This window comes from Amblyraja radiata, chromosome 10 (genome assembly GCF_010909765.2).
Source record: "Amblyraja radiata isolate CabotCenter1 chromosome 10, sAmbRad1.1.pri, whole genome shotgun sequence".
Taxonomy (NCBI): domain Eukaryota; kingdom Metazoa; phylum Chordata; class Chondrichthyes; order Rajiformes; family Rajidae; genus Amblyraja; species Amblyraja radiata.
The window spans coordinates 53267555-53278192 of NC_045965.1; the positions used below are offsets into that span (position 1 = coordinate 53267555).

The 10638-nt window shown below is 38.6% G+C and overlaps 2 protein-coding genes across 6 annotated transcripts in view; one reads left to right on the forward strand and one right to left on the reverse strand.

Moving 5' to 3' along the window:
- Positions 1–4545, forward strand: part of frrs1 (ferric chelate reductase 1) — a 45314-nt gene extending 40769 nt beyond the window's left edge. For all 5 annotated transcript variants that reach the window (XM_033028874.1, XM_033028876.1, XM_033028871.1 and 2 more), the window contains 6 exons: positions 500–586; positions 758–855; positions 1198–1256; positions 2174–2317; positions 4010–4071; positions 4206–4545. In XM_033028874.1, the coding sequence (XP_032884765.1) occupies positions 500–586; positions 758–855; positions 1198–1256; positions 2174–2317; positions 4010–4071; positions 4206–4298 (543 nt within the window). In that variant the 3' untranslated portion in view covers positions 4299–4545. The remainder of the gene's footprint in view (positions 1–499; positions 587–757; positions 856–1197; positions 1257–2173; positions 2318–4009; positions 4072–4205) is intronic.
- Positions 4546–5462: 917 nt separating this feature from the next.
- LOC116977954 lies at positions 5463–10184 on the reverse strand. Its single transcript, XM_033028877.1, has 2 exons — positions 7661–10184; positions 5463–6193 (listed from the first exon to the last, which is right to left on the reverse strand). The coding sequence occupies exons 1-2, from the start codon at positions 10152–10154 to the stop codon at positions 6132–6134; spliced, it is 2556 nt and encodes an 851-aa protein (XP_032884768.1). The 5' UTR covers positions 10155–10184; the 3' UTR covers positions 5463–6131.
- Positions 10185–10638: the final 454 nt, after the last annotated feature.

Sequence of the window (10638 nt, forward strand, 5' to 3'; positions counted from 1 at the left end):
GTTGAGAGGAGAATATAGATCAGCCATGATTGAATTGCGAAGTAGACTCGATTGGCAGAATGGCCTAATTTTGCCCCTATGACGAGTGAACTTATAATGAGATATTGGCAGCTTGGGGTTGATGTATCGATGCTCTGACTATGGTTGCTGTTACCATATATCATGTGAAGACAGACACAAAATGCTGGAGTAACTCAGCGGGACAGGCAGCATCTCTGGCTAGAAGGAATGGGTGACGTTTCGGGTCGAGACCCTTCTTCAAACTGAAGAAAGGTCTCGACCCGAAACATCATCCATTCCTTCTATCCAGAGATGCTGCCTGTTCCGTTGAGTTACTCCAGCTTTTTGTGTCTGTTTTTGGTGTAAACCAGCATCTGCAGTTCCTTTCTACACCATATATAATGTTCTGGTCACACAGACATGCAGTTTGGCAATGAGAGAATTAATCTAGAGTTATTGTTCTGCATCATTATCACTTGTATATCCTTTCTTGTATTAGGTGCACAGGATTCTGATGGCAGCCACGGTGTTGTTTACATGCATTGGGTTTATACTTCCTTTTCTTTACCGAGGAGGCTGGAGCCACGTAAGTCAGCATTTCTAATTAGGTGGAATACTGTGGTATGGTAATGGAAACATTCCAAAGTATTTTCAGTAATCATAAGCTTCTTACACATTCAGTTCTTGAGGGACTTCTGTATTACTTGGTATGTTTAGCAATTGTAATGTTGGCACATGAACCTCTGTTTACTTACAGTTTGCAGGCGTCCATCCATACTTTGGCTGTATGATCCTTATCCTGGTGATTCTTCAGCCGATCATGGCAATCTTCAGACCCAATCCATGTGCTGCCAGGTAGGTCCACCAATAATTTTAATGATATTTTCCAAGTCTTTTCTAACACCATTTTTTGACAATTAGAAATAAAATTCAAAGAATGCTAAATACTTTGATTAGTGTGAGTGTCAGGAGTTAAGGGGACAAGGCAGGAGAATTGGGTTATGAGGGAGAGATAGATCAGCCATGATTGAATGGTGGTGTGGACCTGATGGGCCAAATGTCCTAATTCTGCTCCTATCACTTATGAACATGAACTTTAACCTAACTCCAAAGAGAAATAAAGTCCACGTTTTAAAATTGCAAAACACTTGACCCTCGGTTTTATAACTGGTTTATTTTAATATTTATTTTCTGTAGGCGATATCTCTTTAACTGGTTACATTGGGCTACAGGCACATTTGCTAGAATAATCGCAGGTAAGTTTGCATAAAAAATGATTTTCATTGAATAAAGACTTTTTTGTTGTAGATCTTGATATCTTTTAGGTGTATTGACTGACTACAAATGGGCTAGAATGCACATTGGTGTACAGGACCAGTGATTTGATATTTTAGTGGACATAAATGTCCACGTGCTTACACAAAAATGCTGGAGAAACTCAGCGGGTGCAGCAGCATCTATGGAGCGAAGGAAATAGGCAACGTTTTGGGCTGAAACCCTTCTTCAGACTGATGGGGGTGGGGGGAGGGAGAAGAAAGGAAAAAGGAGGGGGTGTCCACCTGCTTCACGGAGGAGTTCTGAAACCTGATATGCAATTGATCTTCTATATGCAGCATGGAAACTTTCCACATGAGTGAGAGAATATTGAACATGTTAACGTGATTCCATTAATTCCACAACGAATGATCAACTTACAAACTGATTTGTTATGGGCCATGACCTCTAAATATAGAAATTTATTCTTCAAAAGAACATTAAAGAAATATGTTAAAAAAAAAACAAGGGGAGCAAAATAGAATATGCTTTTAAAGTGGTGCCAATGCCCAAATGAAAAACTCTACAAAATTTAATTAAATTTAAGACCATGGCACCATAAAGCATTTTCTATTGTTTACACATTGTGGAATTGTAGTGAATATCATGGGATTTTTTTCCTCCATAGCATTCCTCCATGTTATTTTGACATCAGGTATTTTTCAGTAGTACCATTAGTTTAAGTTGCCCTTTTGTAGCAGACAAGTGCTCAACTAGGATTATATATCCAGAATTATTGTGGAAAATAGTATTAGTCCATCTGTCTCTTCTTTCATCATTGGGTATTATCATAAAAGATATCTCAGTAAAAATTGCAAACCAGGATGAATTGCTGATAAATAATTTAATCTTTACACAGTTGGATCGATCTTTCTGGGAATGGATCTGCCAGCTCTGGATCTTCGTAACCCTTGGGATACATTAGTCATGGTTGGATTCATAGTTTGGCATGTTGCAGCAGAACTAATTCTGGAAGCACATAATTACATAATTACTTCTAAAGGTTTGGGTTTTTTTTAAAATATCATTAGTAGCTGATTCTATTGTTTCTTACTTTAGTGTGGGAATTTAAGAAATAACTGGGATTCTGAACTTCTGTGTTTTTCTAAAGGGATGTTAAAAAATTTAGAAAGTTCCTGACTCATATTAAAATGTAGAAGCAACCCACGATAAAAGTTTCAAGTAAAACTAATAACGTGTTAATCACTCTCTGCATCAGTCCTAAAGATATCCCTAGCTAATTTCTTGCAGTGTTCTTCGTCCAGTGTTTATTTTAAAGCACAATGCTAAATCAACCCTTCGTTCGTCTCCTGTAAAAGGCTTTTCATACACAATTTTTCAAGACTGCCCATGAGGGCGGCACGGTGGCACAGCGGTAGAGTTGCTACCTTACAGCACAGAGACCAGGCTCGATCCTGGTTACGGGTGCTACCTGTACCGAGTTTGTACATTCTCCGTGTGACCATGTGGGTTTTCTCCGGGTGCTCCAGTTTCCTCCCACACTTCAAAGATGTACAAGTTCATAGGTTAGTTGGCTTTGATAAAATTGTAAATTGTCCCTAGTGTGTAAGAGAGTGTTAGTGTACGGGGGGGGGGGGGGTGTGTGATCACTGGTCGGCGTGGACTCGATGAGCCAATGGGCCAGTTTCCACACTGTATCTCTAAAGTCTAAAACTAAAGACTTTCAAGTCCAATTTCTATGAATGAATCGCCCATTGATAACAGTAAAAACAATATGTTGTCACATCAGTGCCTTGTACTCTAGCTCCTAAATACAGTTCCACTGACTTAAATGGAATGAATTACAGATGGACAATGTAATGACATTGCTGGACATTTGATTTAGTGTTACCATCATGGGAAGAATTTCTCAGTAATCTTTATATATAACACTTTTTGTCTTTCCGCTGACAGCTTTTCACTGTACTTCGATACACATGACAATAAACTGAAGTCAACTCAGTGCTTCACATGCTTCTGAATAATGGGTCTATCTTCAACTGTTGACACTGCAGTTTATCCACTCAACTAATTTTTTTCTTCTTTTAAGCTGCTCTTTAAACCCCCTCTTTGCGCAAGATCTGGTTGTTTACTTGGATATCTCATGTTACTCAACATCATTTTATTTTCATCACTATGTTGCTTGAGCCGCTTAGTTCCTGCAACATTTCTATCTTCATTTTGTTTTTATTTGTTAACTTTCCCATGAAATACCCTGGCTTCTTTTACAAACATTGGAATGACATAATTCTTCCAATTATTTTTATTTGAATGACAAATCAGAAATGTTGTAACATAACAGGAGAGTGAAGTTGCTGTATTGTTCTTACTATAGAAACATAGAAAAAAGGTGCAGGAGTAGGCCATTCGGCCCTTCAAGCCAGCACTGCCATTCAAAATGATCATGGCTGATCATCCAGAATCAGTACCCTGTTCCCGATTTTTTTTTTTTTACCCCATATCCCTTGATTCCCTTAGCCCTAAGAGCTAAATCTAACTCTCTTGAAAACATCCAGTGAATTTGCTTTCACTGCCTTCTGTGGCAGAGAATTCCACAGATTCACAACTCTCTGGGTGGAAAAGTTTTTCCTCATCTCAGTCCCAAATGGCCTACCACTTATTCCTACCTTACCTTATGTACCTTAAACATCTACGAATCACGCTGAATATGAATTTTGACTTCAACTTTTCATAGCACGGAAACGAGAAGAGGATAAATTGGAGATAATGGATTCGAGTGAATCGATTGACCCGCAGGTAAGACAGTGTTACCTTTAGATGTTTATTATGGCTGGAAGCATCAGAAATACATAAATCTTTCAAATATTTTCATGTAACATGACACGAAGGTACATTCAATTTGAACTCACTGTTTAATCCTACAATTACAGGGTCATAGGCTTAAAATGATGATATTGACAATCTACATCTGTGGAAACCTAACATTTCTGATAACGTTACTTGTTGGAATTAGTCTTACTTGATGATCATCCAGATGCTGCCTGCATGTTGTCTCCATTGATTCTGACCTTGAAGCTGATGTCACCTGATCTTTTTCTCATGACCGTAGTGTCATTTCTTGCTCGTCATGCACCGGACCGAAGATTCATCAGGCAGAGAACTTAAATACTTCTTCAAAAAACTCTTAGGGGCCTGTCCCACTTGGCGATTTTTTCGGCGACTGCCGGCATCATTGACTGACGTATCAGGTCACCGAAAAATTTGCGGCGTGACGCGGCGTGATGTATTGACGCGTGTTTTTTTTCAAGTGTTGCAACATTTTTTTTGTCGCCGCTTGATTTTGAAATGTTCAAAACCTTTTGGCGACACTGATATGATGCCGGCAGTCGCCGAAAAAAAAAATCGGCAAGTGGGACAGGCCCTTTACTACATTTGTTTTACTTCCAGAAGCAGCACAAATGCTCGTTAACAGTGAAATTAACAGTGCGACAAGTTAACAAACCCATGAAGCGAAAGCGTGTGAAAGTAACAGGCATTAGCTGTGAATAGCAAGCAGGTTCAACGTTTGTAGTTATGGATTACTTTCTTGATTTTAGATTAGTAAGTACAACTTAATAGAAAAAAAATGTTCACTGATATAACTTTGTCTATAAATACTAATAAATGTAGTATGAACTAAAAGTTATGTTTTTAAATTAATGATGGTTCTGTGTTTTTCATTGCGTTGTAAGTAAACTTATCCAATTAAATTACCAGTTTAATGGACATTCATGAACTTTTGTTGCCCATCTCAGCATCATGTGAACTAGTATAAATAAGTGTGCACCATTGTCTTACATCTGTTAACATGCATATTGTTTGTTGCTTTATTATGTATAATGAAACTTTGATGTTACATTTATAAAGCAAAGGGTTGAATTGTTCTTCAGAGATGCTGCCTGACCTGTTTAGTTACTTCAGCACTGTGTCGTTTCTTGAATTTTAACATTTATGGGTGTTCTAGAGATCGCATTTTCAGTTCATGTTGTTGCATATAACTATAAACAGTTCAGAATTCAGAAAAAATCCCCAGAGGTTATGCCCATTTCTGTATGCATCTTTTGAACCAAGTTCTCAGAATATTATGCGAAGGTAAGTCATTTAAACAATTTTGTAGACACACAAATGCCCACATATCAATTAATTTCCATGAATAATTAATGATTAATATGCAAATATTAAATAATAATAATTTCATATCACTGGGAATTACAATCTATTTAAATAAAGTACATAAAATGGATCTGCGCTTAGATTACAATTAGTAATAATGAAAATTAATGTACAAAACGGGTAAATCAGCTATGAAACTGAACGCTACCTCGTCATTCTCCTTCAGATGCTAATCAATTTGTCTCTGCTTTTGTTTTAGTTATATCAATGCATTCATACATATTTATTTGTACTTGCTTCCAAATCAAGTTCAGAAGGATAACATTTGTGTAACGATTTGTGGGAGGTGCAGTCAAAGTGTTTCTTATACTCAAAATATTTTTAAAATGTATTCAAAACGGTAACACTTTTTAAACGCTATATTAGACCCCGATGCACTCAGTCCTGTATCTCAGTTAATGGATAACATTATCCTAGTGCAAATGAATACATGTAACCTAACCATATTATTCCTTCAAAATGCCAATGATCCTTGAGTTAAAACATAGTAGTTTCAAATAGTACCCTTTCAACCCCATCGTTGTCATCCCTGCCTCCCCCCCCCCCCCCTGTTCAACCTGATCCAAATGCTAACTTCATGCATTTATTATTTTTGACATCCTTATGGAGTGCTTTTTTTGTTGTTGTTGTTGTTGTTGAAACATCTAGCAATCTCCGACTGTAGTGCCAGGGCATTCTTGTGATGTGTTCTTGCTGCTTTCTTGCCCTGCAGATAGATGGTACATGGTTAGTATGTCTGCAGAGGCTTCTCCTTTTCCAACTGCTTCTACCCTTTTCCCAGCTGCTCAGATGACACTTAATAATAAAAATATCAAGCACAAAACGGGTCAATCAGCCGTGAAACTGGACAGAGCGACACAGTGTTATGTAGGAACTCAGACAAAAAGGTCAAAATATGTTTATTTGTTACCTATTCGGGACAAGCAACTCACCAGCTATGAAATTCAGACCTCAAAACAGTTCCAGCTTCCTCGTTACTGGAACAGGAATGCAGCTAATGAACTACTCAGCAACACACCTGTGAAAGAGCTGATAACATTTCTAGTCGGGACCCCTGTTTAGGTCCCGAAATGACCTCTTTAGGTCAAGAAAGAAGGTTCCGAACTGAAATGATGTTTGTCCACTTCCCTCTACAGATGTTGCCTGACCTGCTGAGTTCCTCCAACATTTTGTTTTGTGTCAGAAGGAACTGCAGATGCTGGTTTAAGCCAAATTGTCACCCATTCCTTCTCTCCAGAGATGCTGCCTGTCCCGCTGAGATACTCCAGCATTTTGTGGCCACATTGGGTTTTTTTTGTTCAAGGTCCAAGCATTAGTGTCTCTCGTGTCTCTGAACACAGTAGGCCGAACCCTTTGTTGAGAAATAGGCTCTTTCCAAAGACAAGAGATATTTTGCTCTTTGTGGAAATTGTATAGATGTAATTACGTTGAGTTTTTTATTCAGATGTTAGTTTCTAGAAAATTGAAATGCTTGAAGTAGGTTAAAAGCCAACACCACTCATTTCTAAAGAAAGACAATTTCTGTAAAATAAATGATGGTTTTGCACTGCGATCACCTTATATATTTTCATTGTGCTGTGCAATAGCAATCGTAACTTGAATCGCCTAATCTAGCTGCATTTATTTTAAATTGTTGTTTTAGTTCAGGTTAATGCTGATTTTCTGGAACAAGAACTTGAACTCTGTGTCCTGTCCTTTGTAACATGATATCTTTCTCCTGTACTGAGAAATAAATGAATTGAATCGGACATTCAGATAAGATTCCAATAAAACCGGATATAATGCGTTTAAAGAACAACAATGAAGTGAAAGACACTAATCCGTACCAATAAATTAATAAACTCAATTAAAAATACATAAAGGTATAAATGCAGTTTTACTATTAGATTTTGTTAAAATGAGATCATGACTATCCTTTTTATGATAATAAACAATTTACTATTGTTTAGAAAAACTAAGTTCTATGAAACATGTTGCTAATAGACATGTTAAACATCAGAAAAAATAAACAATTCAGATACTGGTAAAACGGGAAATGTTGGAAACACTCAGCAGGTCAGTCAGCAACTATGGGAAGAGCAATAGATGATGCTTTAAGTATGGGAGTCTTCGTCCGAGAATTGGAAATGCTGGATAGTGGGGCAGCACCACATTTAATTTGGTTGAACTTTACCTGATGGCAAATTATTCACTGCAGATGAAGATGGTAAACTTTCCTCAGATGCTCTTCTCAGACCATGCAGACTGCACCTTTGCTTATAGAGCTCTTCCTCCCTCTGAAGAACTTCTCTGATCTCTTGACTAATGATGGACTGAGCTCCATGTGAACGGAGTTTGAAGAAAGGGTTGTTTTGCAATGTACCTTCTCTTTGGTTCAACGAGAGTGAAGATGGTGGGCAGTATGAAGAACGTTCTATAATCGAGTTTGGCGTTTCCAGTATTACAATATTAACAATTTCTGCTTTGGGATACTCAAGTTTCAACACAGCATCATTAACTTCTGATTTGTCGTTATCAGAGGTTAGTGGATCATTTGGCAGTATAACAACATTAGAAAAGTTTGTTTCATTACTGGAGGGGCCTCTTTTCATAGGAGGTACAACCAGCAAAGTGGCAGGTGTGGCGATAGGCGAGGCTAACATTTTATTGGGAAATGGGAACTGGAAGGGATTTTTCTGCTCAAAAAATTTCCTTCTCGTCTCAATCTCTGGAATCGTATTTTCCTCATGCTTTCCCATAATCTTTCCCTCCTGCACAAGGTCCTCCTCCCGTTTGCGTTCGAGTAGTATTTCACGCTGCATTTGCATCTCAGCAAATTGATTATTTTTAACCTTAGACGATGAAGTGGAAGGAAAGGACTGCAAATTAAGGGGCCTAGTTTTGATCTCGACAAATTTCTCAGAGTAAGGATGTTTAGCAAGGCCCCTGGCCTTTCTAAGGCTTTCCTCTCGCTTCAGGCTGTGGCGGATCTCCCTTTCAATAGGTGTCTCAGGCTTTTCACGAGCCATGGGCGGAGAGCAAGAGAATTCGTCCTGAAATCCAGGATCAGATAAACTGTTACATTCATATCCATATGTCCAGTCATCTAGACTTGAATCACTCCCTTCTGGGCAAGGACTACAATATGTGGAATCAGATAAGAGTTTCTTGTCTAAATTCCCCACAGTTTCATCATTCTCCTGCAGTGCTTCCATAACCTGCTCTTGGTTTGGATTTGTTGATTTTCTCAGGCATTCGACTTCATCAGTTTTCATTCCTTTTGACTCCTTGCTTTGCATGTTATCTTCTGAGAACATAGATCCAGGATTGGGATGGGCTGCTTCATTGTTTTTTGATTTATTGATGGAGTGGTCAACAATTTTCTCTTTAGTAACATATTTGGTCACTGTTTTGTTCTGCTCTTTGACGACGGACCTGTAACTGTGTGTTTTGCTGATCGCTTCCAGCTTCAACCACTGTTTGCGAGCGGTCGCAAAATCCACGTGCCCCTTTTCCATCTTTCGAACTTCCAACACCTCATTGATTTGTTTCTCTCTCTGAAATGGTTTTGTAGTTTGAGCTTTAATACTCCTGGGCCTAATCCGTGCTTCGCCATTCTGGCTGGGGTTGTTTTTAAGAGTTCGATGCTGTAGTTCCATTATTTCTAACACAAGTTTCCTACTGAGGGAGGTCAAACTTTCAGCTGACTCATTCTTTTGAAAGAACCCACGATCACGTTGACTTATATATGAATGTTTTTGAAAGGGTTTGGCTTTGTTAACATGGTCTGACCCGAACTCGTATTTGTATTGTAGTGGAGGAGTGGCGATTGGCAAAGTTCCATTTTGACTATCAGTTGTAAGGTTTTCTAAGTCCTGTTCACATATCGACACGCTGCTTGATGTTTGATTACTGTTGCTGCCTGACGAGGAGATCGTCTTTCCATTCAGATCCACTGCCGACAGACCGATTGAATCCTTGTTATCCTGTGGCGCGACTAAAACATTTGGACTTTTCATGATCAACGTACTTAAATCAATTGTGGAGATCCTATTCCCATTTTCCTCAATTTGACTAATTTTTGAGTTCTCAAACATGATTCCATTGGAGGTAAATACAGACTGATTTGACCTTGATTCCTTTCTTGATCTAGTCCTTGCCGCCACCGTCATTATCTTTCCCATCTCCTTTCTACTTTGGAGGTTCTCTACCAACTCTTCCAGGTAGACCTCAGCTGGAAAAGGTTTCTTGCCAGTGCCCCGTCCAGTCACCTCCAAATCTTTTTGTGTCATTGTGTCAGCCACCACGACAGCTGAATAATCTTTGAAGTGCTCCTTGTGAATGGAGGCATAGATCACCTTTGATGTTTCATACGATGAAGATATTGTTTCAATCTGTGTAGTCTGGTCTAAAACTTTTTCTATTGTGAGAACTTCTTGAAGTTCTTGCTTCGTGTTATCTGAATTATTGTTATAGTTTTCATCATGTGTTGTTAAAGTAGATGTTGTTATGAATTTGGAAGTGTTTGTCATTTTATTTACATCTTTTAAACCAGTGCACTCGTGTGCGGCATTCACATTAATCCTTTCTTGATGATCAATGGTGTTTTCTGTTACTTCTGTTTCCATGGTGATAGCTTTCGACACGTAAGCTCTCACAGAATCTGAAATGTCTTCAGTGGGATCCATTGTTACAGTTGATGAACAAGTGTCTCCAATGTCAACAACATTCTCTTTCAGCTCCTTTTCATTCTTTACTTCCTCAGCCAGAAAACCACTTTGCTGCATTAACAAATATGCACGTAAATTAGTAAAAAAAATAGTTACAAGATGCTTTTGAACATAGCCACATGATATAATCATTTCCATATAATCATATAACAATTACAGCACGGAAAACAGGCCATCTCGGCCCTTCAAGTCCATGCCGAACCCTTATTTTCCCCTAGTCCCATCTACCTGCACTCAGACCATAACCCTCCATTCCTTTCCCGTCCATATACCTATCCAATTTATTTTTAGATGATAAAATCGAACCTGCCTCCACCACTTCCACTGGAAGCTCATTCTACACAGCTACCACTCTCTGAGTAAAGAAGTTCCCCCTCATGTTACCCCTAAACTTCTGTCCCTTAATTCTCAAGTCATGTCCTCTTGTTTGAATTTTCCCTAC